Raw genomic sequence first — 21,692 nt, forward strand, 5'->3', positions numbered from 1 at the left:
AATGCTTCTGTGGATAGTCTCGGCCCTAATGATGGTTGTTTTTAAAAGATTTGTTTATTTATTTCAAAGAGTGACAGAGAGAGAGACACACACACAGAGACACACACACACAAAGAAACAGATCTTCTATCTTCTGGTTCATTCCCCAAATAACCTGGCAATATCCAGGCTGGGCCAGGCCAAAGCCAGGAGCCTGGAACTCCATTCGGGTCTCCCATGTAGGTGGTAGGGACTCAAGTACTTGGGTGCATTAGCAGGGTGCTGGATCAGAAGTGGAGCAGCTGGGACTTGAACCAGTTCTCCAGTATGGGATGCTGGCATTCCAAGTGGTAGCTTAACCCACTGTGCCACGATGCCAACCCCTACTGCAAAGACGATGTGGTGTGTAATATCTACTTCATCTGTAGACAACCCACCAAGCTTCCAGAGTCCTGAGCCTGTCTGATCACCACCTCCCCTGTGTCCCACCTGTGGAGACACACTAGACTATCATGCTATGGTCTGGGGGTGGTTTGAGTAGGGCCCCGATGGCTCTTGTGCTAAAATTCAATCCTTGTGAGGTGTCACTCCAATTGTGGGTCTTGGGGAGGTCTCTACAGTTAAGGTGAGGTCATCAGGACAGGGTCCCCATGGTGGCACACCGGTGATGTTTTACCAAGTGGGAGAGAGATCAGAAGACACACAGGGGACACTCCCCATCTTTTGTCACTTGATGCCCTGTGCCACCTGAGGACTCTGTCAGATCACCAGACCCCACCCCTCAACCTTACATGTCTGGAACCTACAGCCAAAATAAACTTAGAAAACGACCCAGCCACAGGCATTTCATAGGAACAGAAAATGGACCAGTTTCCCTAGGAATCCAGCACTTTTGAGAAAGGGTTCACAGAGCAGGCAAATATCATTCGTTTTGGGTACAGAATTCATAGCAGGCCTGACCTTTCTTTACCCTCAATTAACGAATACTGATGGCTCTAATGACTGAGGGAGAATCTGCTGCCTTTCATGGATTAGCTCTGCTGTACTCTCGGATCCTGCTGGACTCTGTGGGACCCCTGGGCTCCATGGTGCAAGGAACACAGCAGGGACAGGAGTTGTACACAGGCATGCTCATCTAGACCAAAGCAGAAGTCAGGCTGGATGCCCCAGGCTAGAAGGTTTTGGAAAAGAGAAAAACGAAGGAGAAACTTCACAGCTCCTCCAAACCTCCCAGGTATAAACTGATTCCCACTGGACTCTAAGAGGCCATCAGGCCGACACTGTGGCATTGTAGGTTAAGCCTCTGCCTGTAGCACCGGCATCCCACATGGACAACAGTTCAAGTCCCAGCTGCTCCACTTCTGATCCAGCTCCCTGCTAATGTGCCTGGGAAAGCAGTGGAAGATAGCCCAAGTGTTTGCAACCCTGCACCTACAAGGGCAACCTGGAAGAAGCTCCTGGCTCCAGATCAGCCCTGCTTCAGCTACTACGGCCACTTAGACAGTGAACCAGCAGATGGAAGACCTCTCTCTCTGTCTCTCCTCTCTGTCACTTTGCCTCTCCAATAAATAAATAAATCTTAAAAAAAAAAAAAAAAAGGTCATCAGAGGCAAGGAAGCTGTTCATCTTGACCATGTGTCACAGTGCTAAGCAGAATATAAAAAGGAAAATAACAGAGGCTTAGTGCTGTGGCACAGCAGGTTAAGCTACCGCCTGAGATTTGGTATCTCATATCACAGGTGTGCTATCCTGTATCACAGGCAAATATAATTCCTTTTGGGTACACAATTCACCACAAATCTGAGCTCTCATTAGGCCTTAATTAATGAATACTGATGGCTCTAATGACTGGTGGAGTCCTGGCTGCTCCACTTTTGATCTAGCTCTCTGCTAATTCAGTAGAGGATGGCCGAAGTACATGGATTCCTGCCACCCATATGGGAGACCCGGGTGGAGTCTCTGCTTCAGCCTGGGCCAGCTCCAGCTGTTGAGACTGTTTAGGGTGTGAACCAAAGAATGGAAGATCTGCCCCCACCCTGCCCCCCGTGTGTGTGTGTGTCTGTGTGTATGTCTGTGTGTGTGTGTGTCTGTGTGTGTGTCTGTGTGTCTCTGTGTGTGTGTGTCTGTGTGTGTGTCTGTCCCTATCACTTTTTCAAATAGATCCATTGATCTTTTTTGAAAACGACAACATTAATACCAGATTCTTTCACTTAGCATTAGCTGGAAACAAAGTTGAAACCAGAAGTTGTGGGTGGTTTCCTGTTTCTTTTTTTGTTTGTTTGTTTGTTTGTTTTCAATAGCAAGAATGTAAGCTCAAACGTTTCTGAACTACTAACTGAAAAGTTTAAAATGATAAGGCTAGCTTTACCACCTTGATATCCAGCTAAGAATAAAGGCTAGAAAATACACACCAGTCAGCTACCCTGATGGCCTGAACAACAGAAACGTGAGCCCAGGGAACGCCCTCCCTTGGCAGTTGGACCCCGATCGCAAATCTCTTCACTCATGAGATTCTACTTTAATTACAAGCTCATGGTAGATAGCCATTAATCTTGGGACTATGATGCATGTTTACCTGTTTAAAGAACCCTGCATTTTCTCACTGTATTTCGTTAAGTCAAAATTGGATTTAATTTGCTCCCCAACTTCACTTGATCCACTGAGCAGGCCTCTATCAAGTTTGTTGTTACCTCCTTGCAAGTGAAAAAAAAAAAAGTGGTGACTGTTACAACTGCAAAATATAAAGCAGAAATATTTACTCTTTTTAAATATAAGTTCTCATTGGTAGGTCCGCACTGGGAAGTATATGCAGTATTTATTTCTGTATTATTTATTTGAAAGGCAGAGATACAGAGACGGACAGAGAACTTCCACTCATTGGTTCACTCCATGAATGCCTGCAACCTGCAGGCCTGCTCCTGGCCAAAGCCGGGAGCCAGGAACTCAATCCAGGTCTCCTCTATGGGTGGCAGAAGTCCAGTTACTTAAATCGTCACCTGCTGCCTCCCAGGTGGGCATTAGTAGGAAGCTGAAATCAGGAACAGAACCCAAACTTGAACCCAGGCATTCCAATATTGCAACTAGACATCCCAAGGTGCTACCCAAACCAAGCTACTGATACAGGTTTTTTTTTTTTTTTTTTTTTTTTTTTTGGTGGGGGGGGTGTTTGTTTTATTATCTACTTTCTAGGTACTTGCAATGTCCACCAAACTCTGAGAATCAGGACGAAGGAATCCCCAACCATGTGCTCTGGAAGGTCACCAAGAAAGTCCCAAGTCTGCCTATCATCCCCACACACACCTGCTGTTAGTGACACTGACATTGTAACATAATTCACATGCCAGACAGCTCACTCTGCAAAGGCATCTATAGTACAGGGCTTTCCAGGATATGCAGAGTTGCATAATGCTCACCACCACCAAAGCTTGGAACACACTTTCCACGGCCTCGGAAGGAACCTCCGCTCCTATTTGCAGTCACTCTCTATTTGCTCCATGCTCCAGCCTCTGGAAAACACTCATCCACTTTCTGTGCCTGTGGATTTGCCTGTCCTCAGCATTCGGGGGAACCGGAATCACACGGTCTGAGGCTTTGTGTCCCCTCTCCCTTGACCTGGCCTGCTGCTCTCCAGGTTCATCTCTCTCACAGCACAGCTCCATCAACACTTCATTCTCTTTAAGGCTGAATGCCGCTGCACAGATACCCTGATTTCATTTATCCATTCACCAGCTGAAGGCTGTCAGGGTGGTTTTTGGTCCTTGTGGATAATGGTGCTATGAACAAGCATACCAGGTATTTACTTGGACCCAATCCTCCTGGGGCCGCAGCTAGGAGTGGAATTGTTGGGTGGTAGTCCACACATTCTGCTTGGTTCCTTCTCCACATCGGAGCCGCTTGCCACTAGTCAGTAATTTCACCTAACAGCCCACGAGAAACCGTCTCACAGTGTGTATCAAGAAGTAGCCTTTTGAGGCCGGCGCCACGGCTCACTAGGCTAATCCTCCGCCTTGCGGCGCCGGCACACCAGGTTCTAGTCCCGGTCAGGGCGCCGGATTCTGTCCCGGTTGCCCCTCTTCCAGGCCAGCTCTCTGCTGTGGCCAGGGAGTGCAGTGGAGGATGGCCCAAGTGCTTCCGCCCTGCACCCCATGGGAGACCAGGAGAAGCACCTGGCTCCTGGCTTCGGATCAGCGTGGTGTGCCGGCCGCGGCGGCCATTGGAGGGTGAACCAACGGCAAAGGAAGACCTTTCTCTCTGTCTCTTTCTCTCTCTCTCACTGTCCATTCTGCCTGTAAAAAAAAAAAAAAAAAAAAAAAAAAAAAAAAAAGTACCCTTTTGCAAAGCAAAGCCACTCAACTTCCCAGAATGGAGAAAAAAATAAAATAAAATCTGTTTCCCTGGCCTTTCGACTCTGCTGGATCTTTAGCTTTTTGGCAGTGTGAATGACTCTCTAATCAACTTTAGCATTTCCCACAGACAAGATATAGCCGGTCTTAAACACTGGCAGAAAATGGAGGCCGTATTATGCACTGAAGTGTTACCTAAACGTTAGACGCTAAAATGGGTGCCTTCAAAGAGAAAACAAAACCCACAGCAAAGCAGATTAGCAGCAAGCTTTAAAGACTAATAACCATCCACCAAGGATCCATAAAAGAAAAATAATAAAGCCAAAATAAGGAATGTGCACGAACACACACACACACTCACACCGAACACCAAATTTAATCAACTGGATGTGCCAGATCCAAGCATCTTTGAAATCTCCCATTTGCTCTAGACAGATGGACAGAAGGAAATAAATTGGTGTTTTGGGTGTAGGAGCTTCTCAGGGCAACTTTTATTAACAAGGCATTATCGGGCTGTTCTGTTTGGCAAGTTAGCAAAGTATCCAATTATGTGTAACAAAGAAAAGCTGGAAGAATGCATTTTAGAAGTCTTCTATTGGAAAACCTACCCAGAAGCTCACATTAGCTCCTGATGTAATAATAAAGTTAAATGGGAACCCACTCTCTAACAGAAAAATTAAAATAAGAAATCAAGAAAATTACTGACTATTTGGCAAGCGAATCCAAAACCTTAAATCCTAGGTTAGTCCTCCAAGCTTCACTCACAGACAAAATAAAGCATTTACAGATGTAGACATGTTGTCAAAAGAAGCTTCAAAGCAACTCCAGGATCCCCGGTTTCAGTTGACACTCTAATGAGACAGGCAGGTTTCTCTTAAAAGTAGTCATTTCTGCTCGTTTTATCAATGCATCCAGAAAGTCGGTTTTTCTCATTCTAAACTGTCACCACCACCCATGCCCATCTTTGCCAATATGGAGGTGAAAAAGAGGGAGTGGATGGCGCCGCAGCTCACTAGGCTAATCCTCCGCCTTGCGGTGCCGGCACACCGGGTTCTAGTCCTGGTCGGGGTGCCAGATTCTGTCCCGGTTGCCCCTCTTCCAGGCCAGCTCTCTGCTGTGGCCCAGGAAGGCAGTGGAGGATGGCCCAAGTCCCTGGGCCCTGCACCCCATGGGAGACCAGGAGAAGCACCTGGCTCCTGCCTTCGGATCAGCACGGTGCGCCGGCCACAGCACGCCAGCCGCCACGGCCATTGGAGGGTGAACCAACGGCAAAAGGGAGACCTTTCTCTCTCTCTCTCTCTCTTACTATCCACTCTGCCTGTCAAAAAAAAAAAAAAAGAAAGAAAGAAAAAAGAAAGAAAAGAAAGAAAAAGAGGGAGCGGGAGGAGCATTTGGCGAAGGGATTGAGGCTCTGGTTAGGGCATCCATATCCCACATCGAGCGCCTGGGTTAGATTCAAGCTCCTGACTCCAGCTTCCCGCTCATGCAGGCACTGGGAGGCCACAGTGACGGCTCAAGTAACAGTGTTCCTGACACCCACATGGGAGACCTGAATTAAGTTCTGGGCTCCTGGCTTCAGTCTCTTGACCTAAAGTTATGAGCATTTAGCAAATGAACTAGCAGACATGATTGCTCTCTCCCTCTACCCCTTCTTTCTCTCTGCTTCAGATAAATAATAAAATAAGAAATAAAGGAAAAGAAAACTGGGGGTCCAGTCATTGCCTGGCTTATAAATGGCCAGGTAACTTTGAGAAAGTCCTTCAATGTATAGGGGGCTCCATTTCCATGTTTGTATAACAAATGAGTTTTACGCATGAGACCAGAGCTTAGCAAACTTTTTCTGTCCTTTTCTGCTATAACTATTCAGCTCTTCACTGTTTTTTTTTTTAAAGGTTTACTTTATTTATTTGAAAGTCAGAGTTAACACAGGAGAGAAGGAGAGGCAGAGAGAGAGGTCTTCCATCCACTGGTTCACTCCCCAGTTGGCCGCAACAGCTGGAGCCGCGCCAATCAGGAGCCAGGAGCTTCTTCCAGGTCTCCCACGTGGGTGCAGGGGCCCAAGGACTTGGGCCATCTTCTACTGCTTTCCCAGGCCATAGCAGAGAGCTGGATGGGCAGTGGAACAGCCAGGACTTGAACCGGCGCCCAGATGGGCCTTGCAGGCGGTGGCTTTACCCGCTATGCCACAGCGCTGGCCCCTCAGCTCTTCACTATACGCAAAAGGAGATGTAGATGGTTCATCAACAAAAGGGCACAGTGTGTTCCAATAACCTTTACTTAAAAAATAGCTGCATTTGACCAGTAAGCTGTAGCTTGTAGTGTTCGACAGTATGGAAGGTCCCTTGTAGGATGCCGGTGAAGTGAAATTAGCCACTGAAACTCACATGTACGAATGATCATGTCACCAAGCCTGACATGAGAGACAGACTCACTCCACGGCACTCTGTTCTAAGGGGGTCTCTGCTCTGGGACGCCAACATTGGGTCTTCCTTGTATTTCCATCAACTGCCCACCTTTCTAGCGTGGTTGGTGGCTCACTCATGCCCTGTTGACCATGCACCCTGGGCTTGGATGAGGCATCACGCTGTGGGAGAAGCTGAGAAGCTGCTGGGAGTCAGATGATGCAACCCCAAACTGCAGGGAAACAGCTCCCTTGGTAGGCCGCCATTGCAGAAAGGCGAACACACCTGCTGAGTTACCTGTTGGGTCACCGCATTCCACTGTCAAACACTAGGCCACATCACAAGGCATCTTCCTGGCCTTCCCTCTCTTATCCACCAGCAGTCCTCTGGGTGGAGTTAACACTTAATCTTTGCCCCAGGCTCTGCTCTCTAGTGAGACAAGGCTAAGACATCCCTTTAATGCTTTCTCCTTCTTTAGATATGGAAAAGCAGAGATAGAATGAATGAACCTACTGGATCTAAAGTGCACAAAGACTGATAAATAAGTGGTAAGATACTAACTGATACAGTAAATAAAAACGAATCTTGGCCTTCAACAGAGCTTCGAATACCCCTACAATATCCAAATGGTAAAATGTGTCTGAAGTAATACCTCACAGGCCAGCATCTTTTCCTATGGCTGCATAGGAATGAAACATCTGTACGTGGGCTTCCAACTGTAAGTGGGAGAAACCAAGTTTGTGCTGTGTCTCTCGAGACGGAGATACTTTTAAGTATCTGGTGTGTAAGTAAGAAGTCCGTGCTGTGGCCTGAATATGTTCAAGAGCAAACCTAACCCCCCAGTGTGACAGTGTAACAGTCGGGGCCTTTGCGGGGGTGATTGGCTTAGGAGGCTGCATCATCGTGAGATCAGTGCCCTTATAAAGAAGCCCAAGGGAGTGTGTTTGACATGAAAGAAGGTGAAACCAAACCCCTAGAACATAAAAGCAGGACCCAGCCTCTTGCTGGTCCGAGGTGTCCTTGGCCAGTCCTCTACGTGGGAGCAATCCAGCTGGCCTTACAAGGTTCTAATCACCAGACTCAAGGAGTCATTTGCTTCTCCTATAGATAAGAACTTTGGTGGCCAGTATTGTCCTGGGGGTGGTGGGGTGGTTTGTGTAGGGGAATTCCAGGCCTGGGCAGAATGTAACCGTCACCTTCATGTAACCCCCAGACCAACTGGAGCCCACCTGGCCATCACAAATTCCCTAAAGATCATCGCATCCCTGATCAGTCAAGGGAAGGTCACCATGAGCTCCACTGACCAACCGGGAACCTGGACATGAGCTGATTGCACACCTCTCAGCCCCAGTTTCAGTCTGGAAGAAACTTCAGCCCTGACTGCTCGGGGAGCCCAGGAATGAAGCAACAGCTGCCTGGCTCGTGGCTCTGCGCTTTGCAATAAACACCTGCTTCCTTCCACCGCCCTGATGTCAGGGATTGGCTTTCTGCGTCAATCACGTTTGGGAGAGCAGACCCAGTTCGAGGGTTCCACAGCAATAGCTCCAACTAGTTTGGGGTGTTGCTTGGCCACAAAAGGAGGGCCTCTGGAGACACTGAACCTGCCCACAGCTTATTCTAGACTTTCTAGTCACCAGGACTGTGAGAAATACATTTCTGTTACCACCCCAGTCCATGGTTCTTTCATTATAGCAGATTCTCAGTCCCTGTCTGGGGTAGGCTACTGATAAGAGCTCACTGTCCATGAACTGAACACAATCCCAATTTTTCAGCTATGTCTTATAAGAATGGAACATTTTGCTAGACAGTGCAAGACAGGTCATTTCCTAATACTGGAGTCCCCAGGGCTGACCGCAGGGCCTTGCCACATGATGAAATACCATACAGAACCACAAGCCTCAGTGGGTAGGGGGACGGGGACTTCCCAGTGTCCCGTGGAGCATGCTTGGATGGCCTGGGGATATCTATGAAAGCCACAGCACACCTGCACTAACACCACTGAAACCTCATGTTCGCATCTGGCCACTTCCCCTTACTAACTCACCTTGCTTCCCGGTGACTTAAACATCATCTCCACCAGAATTCTGATCTGTATTTCTGTCTGTCTCTGACTCTCCCTCCTCGGCAATCTCTTCTCCCTTCCCATCTCTGACGATGCCTTCCTTCAAAGCCTCCTTGCCCAAGGTCACCTTTGCAGTTCTCCACTGAAGAAATACAAGTTTAAGGCCAGCACCCATGGGTGTGCACAAAGGTGACCAGCCCAAGGGGTGCACAGAGGTGGAATGTATTTGGTTCTCATGTGCCAGGCTGGACACCCACATGGCTCCCCAGGTTCCAAGCTCTGGCCCAGATGCATCCCGAGTCACAGGTCCACCCACCAAAACCTACACTAATCATCTCCCCCTGAATGTACCCCCAAGGAACCACGCACTCAAATAGATGCATTTTCTTTCTTCCAAGCCTCCCCTGGTTCTCTCCAGTGTTCCGTGCTCTCACTGCAGGGCTCCATCAGGAAGGCAGAAAGCCAGGAGGAACGTGAGCCATGCCCCTCCCTGGCTTGCCATATCCTGTCTCACGGACTGCACCTCCGCCTCCTCAGCCTCTGCTGTGGACAGGGTGCTTGACCTCATTATTTCTCTTCTCATTTAGTCGCTGCGCCCTGTGCTCACCATCCTGACACCCTTCACTCTGCAGCGCGAGCCAGCTCACTACAACATTCTGATGGCGTCAGCCACTGCTCGGAGCTTTCTGTGGCTTCCTATGGCAAAGAGCTCACGTCTCAAAGGCCACACCCCTGACTTACTCTCCTCTGATCCTTGCCAAGGCCAAGTCCATCAGCTGCCTTGCCTTTGTTCCTGTGGTCACCTCAGACATCTGACACCCAGATAACATTGACTACCCCCTTCCTTGGACTCTCAGATTTCTATTCTAACACTTACCACGCTGATGGGCTTATACAGGATCAATGTCCCTTATCCAAAAAGCTCAGAGACAGAAGTGCTTCATATTTGGGAATTTTTTTTAATTTTGGAATATTTGCATACACATAACATCTTAGGGATGGGACAGAAATGCAGACGTGGAATTCCTTTATGTTTCATATACACCATACATGCAATCAATCTTACACAGTTGTTTTTAGTGTATGTGATGTGACTGTGATTCGTCACGTGAGGCCAGGTGTGGAATTTTTCACTCGTGATATCATGGTAACTCAAAATTCTGGATTTGGAAGCATTTGGGATTTCTAGAGATGCTCAACTCGATTTGTTTCTCTGGCCCTCTTAGAACTGCAGTCTCTGAAAGCAGAGAGAGCCTCTGGTTTGATTATGCATCCCCAGAGCAAACACTGTGACAATTCTCACCCATAAAATGCTAATGGATGTGAGAATAAGCAGATTAGCCAGCACCAGGCTACACAAAGGGAAATGACACTTTTAGCTGGTGACAGTTGCAACAAAAGGGGACAGGACACCTATTATACCCAGGTACCCTCTGGGAAAGAAGAGATTAGGGATTAAGGGAGAAAGAGGAGATAGTGGCCTCCGTATCTGTGGGTTTCAAGGCTGAGGATTCTACCAACGGCAGCTGGAAAAAAAAATCACATCTGTACTGACTGTGGCCAGACTTTTTCTTGTCATTACTTTCCAAACAATACAGCAAAACAACTATTTACATGGCACTGGCATTGCCTTAGATGTTGTGCATCCTCTAGAGATTATTTAAAGTGTACTTCTATATAGGGCTGACATTGTGTCCCAGTGAGGTAAGCTGCTGTTTGCAACACCAGCATCCTGGAGTGCTGCCTGGAGCCCGGGCTGCTCCACTCCTGATCCAACTCCCTGCTGATGCACCTGGGAAGGTAGCAGAAGGTGTCCTAAATACCTGGGTCCCTTGCTCCCACCGCTGCCCCACTGTGGGAGACCAGGATGGAGTTCCAGGCTCCTGGCTTTGGCCTGATCCAGCCCTAACTGTTGTGGCCATTTGGCAAATGAACCAGCAGATGGAAGATCTCTCTGTGTTGCTCCATCTCTGTCACTCTGCCTTTCAAACAAATGAAATATATTTTAAACAAAAATAAAGTACACAGGAGGATGTACATAGATCATATGCAAATGCTACACCATGTTGTAGATGGGAATTAAACATGCATGGGTTTTGGTATTCGTGGGGTCCTGGAACCAATCCCATAAGGGACAATTATATTTGGTAAGAAAAATAGACAAAGACAAGGCTTAGAACAGGGACTCTGTGTCCCGTGAGGAGGGTTTGGGGTGTTGGTGAGCTGGGGTGTTGGTGCTCCTGGGCAGCAATGGTGAATGGTGCTTCCACCTGCCCGTCTGGCAGGTGTGGCCACGAAAGACCCAGCATCGGGGCAGAAAGACTGATGTGCTGGCTGGCAATGAGGCACGGACTCAGTCATTTAAAGGAAAACACGTGCAGTACATATTTTCTATTTATTATATCCAATTAACTGTAAAAGAACAAGCATACATATGTCTAGAAGATGAGACATACTGGAATACTGGGAAAACTGTAGGTGATATCCAGCTCTTGGGCATGGGAACAGTGATTTTTGCTTTTTTTTTTTATTTACTAAGACTTATTTACTTATTTGAAAGACAGAGTGAGAGAGAGAGAGAGAGAGAGAGAGAGAAAACACGCACTTCCATCTGCTGGTTCACTCCCCAAATGGCCACAATTACTAGGACTGGGACAGGTGAAAGCTAGGAGCCAGGAACTCCATCTGGGTTTCCCACATTGGTGGCAGAGGCCAAAGCACTTGGGCCATCTTCCGCTGCTTTCCCAGGCATATTAGCAGGGAGCTGGATTGGAAGTGGAGCGGCCAAGCCACGAATTGGAGCCCCTATGGCCAGTGGTTGCAGGTGGCAGCTTAACCCGCTGTGCCACAACACCAGCCTGATTTTTGCTTTTTATTTGAAACCTGATAGGCACAGAATTTTTTATTCTGAGACTATACTCATGTCTCATTTTTTTTAAAGATGCTGCTGCTGATGTTAGAAAGTCATTTTTCCACCCATGCACCTTTGCAACGGATCCAAATTCTTGACCATCTCAGGATCATTTGGCTTGAATCCCGCATCTCCCAGGTGGAGCAGCACTGAGCACACCCTGTCTGAAACTCCTTAGACAAAGGTGCAAAGCTGCACACGTGTTTGTTCTGAGGAAGTGTAAGACTAGGAGGGCTAGAAATAGTCACACTTCCCCTTTCCTAGAAGCTCTGGTTACCTCCTCCTCTAGAATACCCCTCGAACCCACAAAAGGGCAGCTTGCCAGGAGATAGGAAGAAACCACCTGACGGCTGCTGCCTTTGTCTCCCAAAGCAGCAGCTGCCTCTCTTGTCAGCAGGAGCCCTTCTAGTGCAGGTTCATGATCATAAACTACACTAATGATCCCGCAGTCCCTCTGGGGTGGGGAGAGGAGGCCACAAAGTCAAGGGAGGCACAGGCTAGCAGGTGCATGTCGGTCGAACTCCACGTCTGCCTTGGCCCACTTGTCTGCGATCCCAGGCAAATCTAATTCCCCTGTGCTGATCATGTATCCCATCAGGTAAACAACAGAAGCAAACGATTTTTACTACTTAAATGCAAAGCCAGGAAGTGGATGCTTCAGGGCTGGACTGCTGGCTTCCCGCGGGCCCCTGTCCTCAGGCGCACACTGCCCTGCTGCTTATCTCAACTTCTTTTCCAGAGCCGGGGAAGCTGGTCAAACTAGATCTGATCTCACCACCGGTGGGCCTCATGCACCACCATGACGAAACAGAGAGGGAACGCACTGTCATCGATCTAATGACAAACCACGGCACCTGAAACCTGCAGCTGTTTGGTGGTTTTTGTCAAACCAGCACCACTTCCTATAGCCTCTTTAAAAGCCCCCAAACACCTACCTGCAGCAGGGCAGGAGTCCTATGTCCTCATCTGCTCTCTTTCCTTTACCCCCAAACCTTGTCCTTATTATTTTGATTGGTACCAGGGACAGGGCTCGAACTTTAGGTAACAATCCTTGCAGTTCCCTCATGGCAATGACCTCAAGGGGTCTGGAAGTCCACACCCAGGGCTCTCGGCTATCTGCCCTGCCCTGCCCAGAACCATAGCTCTACTATGTTCCCACTCACTGCTTACAGGACCTGCTACCCCGTGCATCTTCCTTTCATAAACCTTCTCCAGCCCACGTCTTGGAATCCCGGAGTCATGGAGAGGGCCCAGGGAGTCCTCAGTAACTGGGGGGCACTGAGGCGCAGACCCGCACAATTAGTAAAAGCACACAGAACCTGAGCCACCTGCTGGGATAAATAATCCAGATGCAGCCCCAGCGTTTCCTATAGAACTTTCTGAGAGACACCAGCCAGGGAGGTACTTCACGGAAGAGAAAAAGATGTGCTGGGGAAATGAGGAAAACCCCTCACTGACAAGCCCTGCTTTGGAGCTTCAGTGTCAGTAAGATTTTCCAAGCTCCAAGGAATCACACAGAAGCTTAACCCATTGAGCTGGACACCAACCAAGCTGGTGACCACAGAATCTGTTCAGATCTCTCTTGGAAAACACAGCCCTAGACCACGAGGCTGCATTCCAGGAAGATGCCCAGGGTGCCTGTGCGATTCTGAGGATGACCCGAACCTGAAGACAGCCCCAGAACTACAGATCTACATCTGGAATCCCCCACTCCCCCTGGTCCAGCACCGTGGGAACAGCAAAACTCTACTGCAGCCGCTGCACACAGATCTATAGAGCAGAAGCCCCCACGCGAGGGGCGGGCCCTCCAGAGACAGACGCAGGAGTGAGGGGTGGGTATGCTGGTGCGGGAGGCACCTGTGGGCGGGACTCACCGTTGGTGGCTGTGTTGACATAGTAACGGCGTCCCTGTGGAGACAGGTAGCTCTGCCAGCCAGGTGGGAGGACGACCGTCTGGCTTTCCTCTCCCGGCGGAGGAGGGACCATCCCAGGCTTCTGTGGGAAAGGGGAGAGAAGGTCACACATACATGCAGCAGTTCTGCAGCTATCTTCCCAACCCGGAGGTCAGGGTTGATGACGTCACTCTGGAATAGGTGGACACAGGGAGTGTGTGGCCCACAGGCCTCCCTGGGCTGGATCACAGGGAGCACCTGGGATCTCAGGGACTGCAGGAGCTGGAGGGGTGGTGGAGGAGAGAGTTTGTGTGCATCAGAGCCACTGCAGAAGGGACCACTTTCCCCAGGAGCACAGAGGGCAACGGACCGGGCCTCGTCTCCTCATCCGTCACCTGCAAAATCCCTCCCAGGGATGCTTGCCCGCTGCGGGGACCCTGTCACTCCACAAGCTCCCGCTGTGGAACCTAAAGGTTACATCCACAGGACCGCTGACTGCCACGGCCGATGAACCTGTTATGCAAACCTAGCCAAAGTGGTCCATGCAAGCCGCAGCAGAGCGAGACATAAAACATTCAATAATGATGCCGAGACCTGTGAAACACGGGATGGAAGGTTTTCTCACCCAGGATCCAAATCACTCCAGGAAGGGAGACAGACAGGGACTCTGCAACAGACAGACCTGCCTTTTTACCATCTGCCATTACACACTGTCTAATGCTTTTCACGATGCACGCAGGATTACTTTTCTTAAAAAAACATCAGAGAAACACAGGTAAGACAGAGAGAAATTAGACACAGAGCACACACAGATGCTAAAACAGCAACATCTGGGATCCCCTGCTGCTGCTGCGATTATTGGGTAATGTTTATTGTCTTCTATTGACTTAGGCGTTCTGGCTAAATTTTTTCTCCTAAACACAAAAATGAATGGTGTTACCTACGGGATGTTTAAAAATGAGGACAGCAGGTCCAAATTAATCCACACGATGGCTGCGCCTCTCAAACAAAGTGAACTGACCCACACCAGAATGCTAGCATGGAGGGGTCAGAGGAGTTGTGAATTACTCAAGCCAAGCCAGAGCCTGGTCAGAAACATAAAAGCCGAGGTAATCGGCTCCGAGACTCAGCATCGCCCCCGGCCTGGCCACTGCTGACCTTTGTTCAGGAACACGAGGTAACAGACTGAAAGGGGAGGGTTGCAGGCTGCTCTCCCGCTCTGTGGAGGCTGCAGAGCCACAAGTGCATGCCTCCTGCTCTGGCCTGCGTGCCTGCCATCAGGAAAGCCACGGTTCCCACCACTTCTAGTAGCAGTTCCTCTCCTGCTGTCTGTAGCGGCGGTGCACTGTCCGTTGTGAAATCTTATGACTTAATGACCTGAGTGTGTGTGTGTGTGTGTCGAAGTACCCCATGTACACGAGGTTATATTTTAGTCAAGGGGGCTGGGAGTAAAATATGCATGGGAGGTGAAAGGGCAGGGAGTGTGACTGAGTGTTTGACCTAAGAGAAATCCACTACCTCTCGGGGTGCTAACATTTCAGGTCCCATGTCAGGGTGGCTAGTCTGAATCTCAGCTCTGGCTCTTCCTTCCAGCTTCCTGCTAATGCAGACCCTCAGGAGGTCTGCAATGATAGCTGGGTCTTTGCAACTCACATGGGAGATCTAGATTGAGTTTCCGACTCCTGTCTCCAACTCCAGCCCTGCCCTGGACATGGTAAGCATGTGAAGAGTGAACGAGAGGGTGGCATCTGTGTGTGTCTCTCTCTCTACCTCTCACATAAAATATGTATGTTGTGGGATTCCTAGGATGGGGAAGATATGGACGCTTGTCCAAATAATTGGCGGGGGCGGGGGGGGCGGTTAGGAATGGGAAGTTCTTACTTAAAAGGTACGGGGCAAAGTCGAATTGGACAGAAATGGACAGCAGAGAAAGGGACACAGGGGCAGTGGGAACAGCTCTCAGACCTCAGGCTCAGCAGCTGTGTCAGTGTGACCCTGACTTGGCCAAGCAACAGCCATGTGACCCCAGGCCAATGACTCCACCAAGCTATTTTGGCATCTACAAGAGGAAGAATGATAACATCAGCCCTGCTGTGGGAGATGTTGGGGGAGACTAACAACGGCACACTGGGCAGCTGGCAGAAGGTCAGCACCAGGAATGCTCCCCAGATGGGTGCTCCCAATGGAGAGGGGCCGAAAGAGACCAAGCTTCCCCCAGGACCTGCCTACTGCACTGTGAAGCTCATGAGACTGCACCACTTCCACCCCAACACCACCACGTGGGGGATGTCACCATCCTCTGAGGTTTCTGTTTCCAAGATTACTTTCATGTAAAAGGCCAATGCTTGTGGACACTGACCGAGGCCTCCTCTTGAGAAGCTGGGCAGCGAGGGACCACAGCTTTCAGAGGGTGAAGAGCAGGTGGATGACCCATCGGACCCGCAATGCGCCACTTACAGAAGAGCCGTGAGGGCACCTGTCCCTCCTCCAAGGCAGCACAGCACTTCTCTCTTTAGCATGTCAGGGACTGCATAAGACAGGAAGGAAGGAAGCACCCTGCAGGGCCTCGGTCAGCAACAGTATGCGGTATGAGTCTACCCAATAATTAAGGTCTCTCCCCAACTCATTCTTCAATTTAGTTGCCATCCTAGATAAACCCTTCCCTTGCCTTCCTTAGTCCTGTGGCTTTTCTCCTTCAAGTCTCTCAGCTCTTTCCCATGGGAACAGGAACTGAAGGCAGAGATGACACAGCCCTACCTACAGGGAACCTAGATAAACCAGGGTGCCGTGGTGGGGAGAGGAAGGTGACTTCCTCCAACTCAGAAATGCACTGGATGTTTTCTGGCAGTTATAGAATGGCACCTGAAAGAGCCACCCTCATCAGCCAGGGTGCAAGGCGGGGTTTCTGCCCTTACTTTCCTCTCTGATTTGTTCAGTAAACTGTCTGCTTCAGTGGGTGTTGGGTGCAGCAGTTAAGATGTCACTTGGAATGCCTTCATTCCATATCAGAGTCCCTGAGTTCGAGTCCCAACTCCCTTGCTTCCAATCCAGCTCCCTGATAATATGCACCATGGGAGAAAGCAGGTGCTGGCTCAAGTATGTGGGCTTCTGCTACCCACATGGGAGACCTGGACTGAGTTCCAGGCTCCTGGATTGGACCTGGACCAGCCCAGCTGTTGCAGATATTTGAGGAGTGACCAGTGAGATCTCTCTCTCTGCCTTCCAAATAAATAAATACATAAAAGTTTAAATATGGGCTGCTTAAGAGTCCAAGAGGGCTTTAAAAAGTTCAGGGGAAAAAATAAGATTAAAAGGTCAGTTTATTTGGGTGCAAAAAAATTTTGAAATCTACGTATGTAAGGGGTCTTCAAAAAGTTTGGTGCAAATTGCTTATTATGAAAACACTATGTGTAGATGTCAAATATTTTGCACTGAAATAAGCTTAGTCTTTCAATTCTGCTTTCTATGAACTTTTTGAATGTGAAAGACCATCCTCTAAGGATAGGAAGAGATGTAGGTGCCTTCTGCCTCCTGCAATGGGTGCAGGGTCTGTCCGTGTTGCAGCACAGATGAGCACGCTACTCCTCTCTGCTTCTGAAGAACAGGCCACTGCTCAGACACGAGACCCAGACTTTGCTTCTCCCTTTATCAATGGTTGACGTTTGATTGCTTCCACTCTTTGGCTATCATGAAAAACACTGCCACGAACGAACGTTCCCCTACAAGTTTCGGTACCTCCCCCTTCTTCACATACACTATCAAAAGGTTTCTAGGCCATCTCAGAACCCTAGTCTAATAGGCTCTCAAGGCACAGCTGAGCTCAGATCCCACTTGCACCATCAATTGTGACTTCTACCCTCAACAAATGTTTCCAGTACACCATGGACTGGGCCAGGTGCCTTACACAATGATCTAATCATTACACAAGCCTGTTTCACAGATGTCATTTATTCTCATTTTAAAATGAGAAATCTGGAATTTAGAAGATTCAGTAACTTGTCCTATATTGCACAGCTAATTAAACGGCGAAACCAAATTATGTAAAAATATTCATTTTGTTCTATTCATTTTGTTCTAGTGACTCTTATCTCATTACCTAAAGTCGGGCTCCCCTAAGTGCACTTTTCCTGACCTATCCAGAATCAATTTCATTTGTTCACTGGGACCTCCCCCGCCCCCCAAAAAAAGGGGCTGACAACTAACTCAGGCCTGACTCTCCTGCCTGTCTCACGGTCTCCCAATGAACATATGCCTTCCTGGGAGATGTGCAAAAATATCACCACCCTCATGCAAGCCGTCACGTTCCCCAGCTGCAGGCTGACTTCCTTGCATTCTTATATAAAACACAAGCCCCCCCCCCATCTCCTTTTAATGGTGGCTACTGATTTCCCCTGGGAAAATAAGCAGGCAAGTAAAGAGGAGTCATCCAGAGATCAAAAGCAGAGCCCCTCTAGCAGTTTCTGGAAGCACAGACACCCCAAGACACCCCTCAGTCACAGGATGTGGCTCAAAATGCACACTCCCAGGCCCTGATGCCACCACCCAATCACCCCGGGACCCGGGAGTCTGCATTTTAACAAGTCTCCTGGGTGAGTCCTACATTCAATGATTCAGTAGAAAACATCACTTCTGAAATAATACCAGGAGCATAAAATTTTAATAAGCACAATTTGTAAAAAGCCAGTGCTGAGCTGCATGGTTACTGATTAAAGGGAACACTCCCGTCCCCCAGCCCCGAACCCTTCACAGGAGACTCCAGGTTCTGTCTGCAGGCAGTCCCCAGCCCTCTACTCAGCTCCCCACAGCCTCTGCCACTCTTCAAACTCAAGTTCAGCCCAGGACGCCAATCACTCCACCTGCGGGACTCTGCTGGGAGCACCTGCTTCTTACCTTCTCCGGAAGCAGCAGCAAGCAAATGCCACTGGCAGGTGCCAGCGGGGTCTTGTCGGACACTTGACTGAGCCGGCGGATCAGAGTCTGAAGGGCCCCCGCTCTGCGTCCTCTCACACCCCAAGCCCAGACACAAGAGGAGCTCAACAGAAAGGCTTATCCAGAGGGCCCCACACCCCTCTCCCCCACACCCAGATCTATATATAACATCTCTGAAGTTGTCAGCCTAACGAGCCACTTTCTGGCAGCTCCGTTGCCATGACAATGACTACTAATGAGCCCAGGGCTGTGATTGGCACTGCTCGAAGGCTCCTCCACAAAGGACTCTCCTGCAAGTGCCTTCCCCTAGCACATAGCCAGCTGGACACCCAGAGGCAGCCATGCATGACCGGGAACTGCTCCATCTCTAGGGCACCTTGAGTAACCCAGACCCCAGTAGCAAGGAGTGGCCTCCACTGCCAGCTCTGTATACTCAACAGGGGTCACTCAGGGGTAGGGGCTGCAAGGAGTCACCAGGAAGACCAAGACCCAGCTGGGCTGGAGAACGGATTCACTGCCACCTCCCACCTTTCTGCCAGACACTTGTTTAGGATGCTGGATTCCTAAACCGAGCTGGGAGCAGCTATCCAGGGGATGGTAAGCTCCTCTGACTTAGGGTTAGGCAAACACATAAGGGAAGGAGGGGCCCACCCCCAAAGTGATGCCACCAGCCTCAGAGTCTACATCCACAGGAATCCTGGGCACCCTTCCTCCATCACACAGGTGGAAGCACTGCCCTTCTCCGCTCTGGCAGCCTTCCCGCCACGCAGAGTTGAGACTCAGAGAATACAGGTGGGGAGGAAGGGGCAGGGGGTGCCCCTGGCAATGGCACAGTGCATTCTGGGCTGTGCAGTTTTCACGAGAAGCTTTATAGGAGACAGATTGCGTTTTTCTGAAGGTCAGAGGCTCAGAGCCTTGGTGGGGGGCGGGGGGAGAAGAGGAGGAGGAAGGGGAGGAGGAGGGGCCGCCCCATCAACAGAGAAACAGACTGCAGACCAGGAAGGCAGGGCCGCATTCTTCTTGTTCCTAGCTTCAGTCTCAGCACAGGGCCCAGAACACTGAATGAACACATGATGAATGGAAACTGGGAAGTGTGGTAGGAACTGGGCTACAAACAGATTGGAGGCTATTTTATCAAGGTAGACAAAGAATGACAGTCCCTGCAAGGTATGTGCTCCACCTATGAACAAATCCCAGCTCTCTACAGATCTGATCAACTGCTTCCTTACAATGATCCAGGGAGGAGACAGGTAATACAAAGTGTTTCTTTATCTCCAGTGGTTGCAAGGGAAGCAGAAATGGCTAATCATCACCACCTTACATAGTATCCAGAAGAGACATTTCAGAAAACTGTAGCAACCTTAACAAAGGGCAAGAAGATACAGCCTGGATAACACAAGAGAAAAAAAAAAAAGACAAGTAGAGAGCAAATACAAAGAAACACAGGGAAGTCAGTTTGGAAACAAGGACAAAAATGATGTAAAAAAAAAAGGGGGGGAATAGGGAAATACAAAAATTGTAGGGAAATTTGAAGCGTTATAACAGAAGGGAAATGTACGCAGGTTGCAATAAAACACTGAATTTAGATTGCCCAAAAAAGTGAATTAGTCTGTACCAAACAAATGAGACTTTTCCCCCAAATGCAGAGGAAATACGGAAAAAAGTGGAAATAGGAGGACAGAATAGCAAGCCAAGATATGGATACTGGGTGTTCCTGAAGAGACCAGGACAAAAGCTCTAACAGAAAACAAACTGTAAACAAAGACTGATGATGGGTGGGAGGGTAGGCAGTCAACCCTTCCTGACCTGAGCAGCATAGAGAGTCCTGCACTGTTCAAGGCAAAATAGATTTCAAAAGACCAACAAGCAGACGCACCCTGACAAAACAGTCACACTGCAAAGACAAAGCCCTAAGATCACTTCTGTGGGAAAATGGCCTCTTCCATAAAAGAATAAAAATAAGAAGGAAAACCAGGCGTCTCTACAAACTGTATCGCAAAAGCCACCTACAGCGTATCATGGGAAAAACACCAGGACCTTCTTACACAGCCGGGCTGCCTTCTGCAAGCGAAACCAACAGCAACACACTCAGACAAGGATTTGGAAAATGTCACTCACGTGTCCTCCTTAGCAAAAGTACTTTGGGGATGTACTCCACCTTCCTGAAAGATTGAGGCAAATCTTGATCTTTAAAGAATGAAGACGTCGTGCTAAGAAAGGCCAAAGCCGAACACTAAAAATCAGCTTACAAAGATGTACAAACAATCCTGAGTCCAGTTACAGACTCACGTGCACGTGTTGCTGCTTTGGTCCATTTTCTGTGGGTAGAATTCCACGGCCGGGGCCATTTATAGAGTCATGTATTTCTCACAGTTGTGGAGGCTGGGGCCAACATCTGATGAGGATCTTCCGGCTGCACCACAGCACCGCGGAGGGCACCACATGGAGAGATAGAGCAGGCTGCCAGCTCGGGTCTCTTCCTGTTTTAGGAAGCCACCAATGCCATCGTGAAGGCCTCACCGTCATGACCCTCCCAAAGGCCTCGCCTCCATTAACTTAGAAATTTGGGGACTGCATTTCCCACACAATGGGGAGAAACAGACCTTAGCAGACACAATGCTCTTTAAAGAGGGCTAACAAATGAACTGAGAGCCTGGACCACAAATCCCAGAGAAAGATCAAGAGGCAGGAGAGAAAAAAAAAAGTGAGAACACAGAGAGAGATGGGGCCTCCCATTCCTTCCCTCGCTGACAAAGAATCATCTCTGGTCTTCTCCCCCTCATTCTATCGGGCGCCCACCCAGATGGCATCCATCCTTCGCTATTTGGCATCCATCACCATTTCTGTCCTAAAGACTGAAGCTTGGAGACCAAAGACCTAGGTGCTGTGAGTTCACTGCCAGCTTCCATCCCCTTTCATTGGCTCTACAGGCAATCAGTTTCATAGAGAATCCTGTGCCCAGGAATCTGTTCAGGTGGAAAGGTTAAGACCAAAGCATGCTACAGGCTGAGAGAAAACTCAGTGGGGACCACAGGCGTTCTGAAGACCCCAGAGCCAAGGCTCAAAGAAGCCCTGGAAGAAAACTGTGCAGCTCCCTTCCAGCCCATGTGTGGGCACACACACTTCCCTTGAGCTGCTCCAGGAGGACCCCTGTGTGCAAAGCGAGTCAGCTGC

At 49.1% G+C, this 21,692-nt stretch overlaps 1 protein-coding gene across 7 annotated transcripts in view; it reads right to left on the bottom strand.

Moving 5' to 3' along the window:
- The window catches only part of GAS7 (growth arrest specific 7), a 248,566-nt gene that overhangs the window by 73,846 nt on the left and 153,028 nt on the right, over positions 1-21,692 (bottom strand). For 6 of the 7 annotated variants that reach the window (XM_051824485.2, XM_051824489.2, XM_051824484.2 and 3 more), the window contains one exon: positions 13,572-13,692. In XM_051824485.2, the coding sequence (XP_051680445.1) occupies positions 13,572-13,692 (121 nt within the window). Of the gene's footprint in view, positions 1-13,571; positions 13,693-18,479; positions 18,632-21,692 lie in introns of those variants that run through there. The other variant, XM_051824487.2, reaches the window with a different exon arrangement.

This window comes from Oryctolagus cuniculus, chromosome 17 (genome assembly GCF_964237555.1).
Source record: "Oryctolagus cuniculus chromosome 17, mOryCun1.1, whole genome shotgun sequence".
NCBI lineage: Eukaryota > Metazoa > Chordata > Mammalia > Lagomorpha > Leporidae > Oryctolagus > Oryctolagus cuniculus.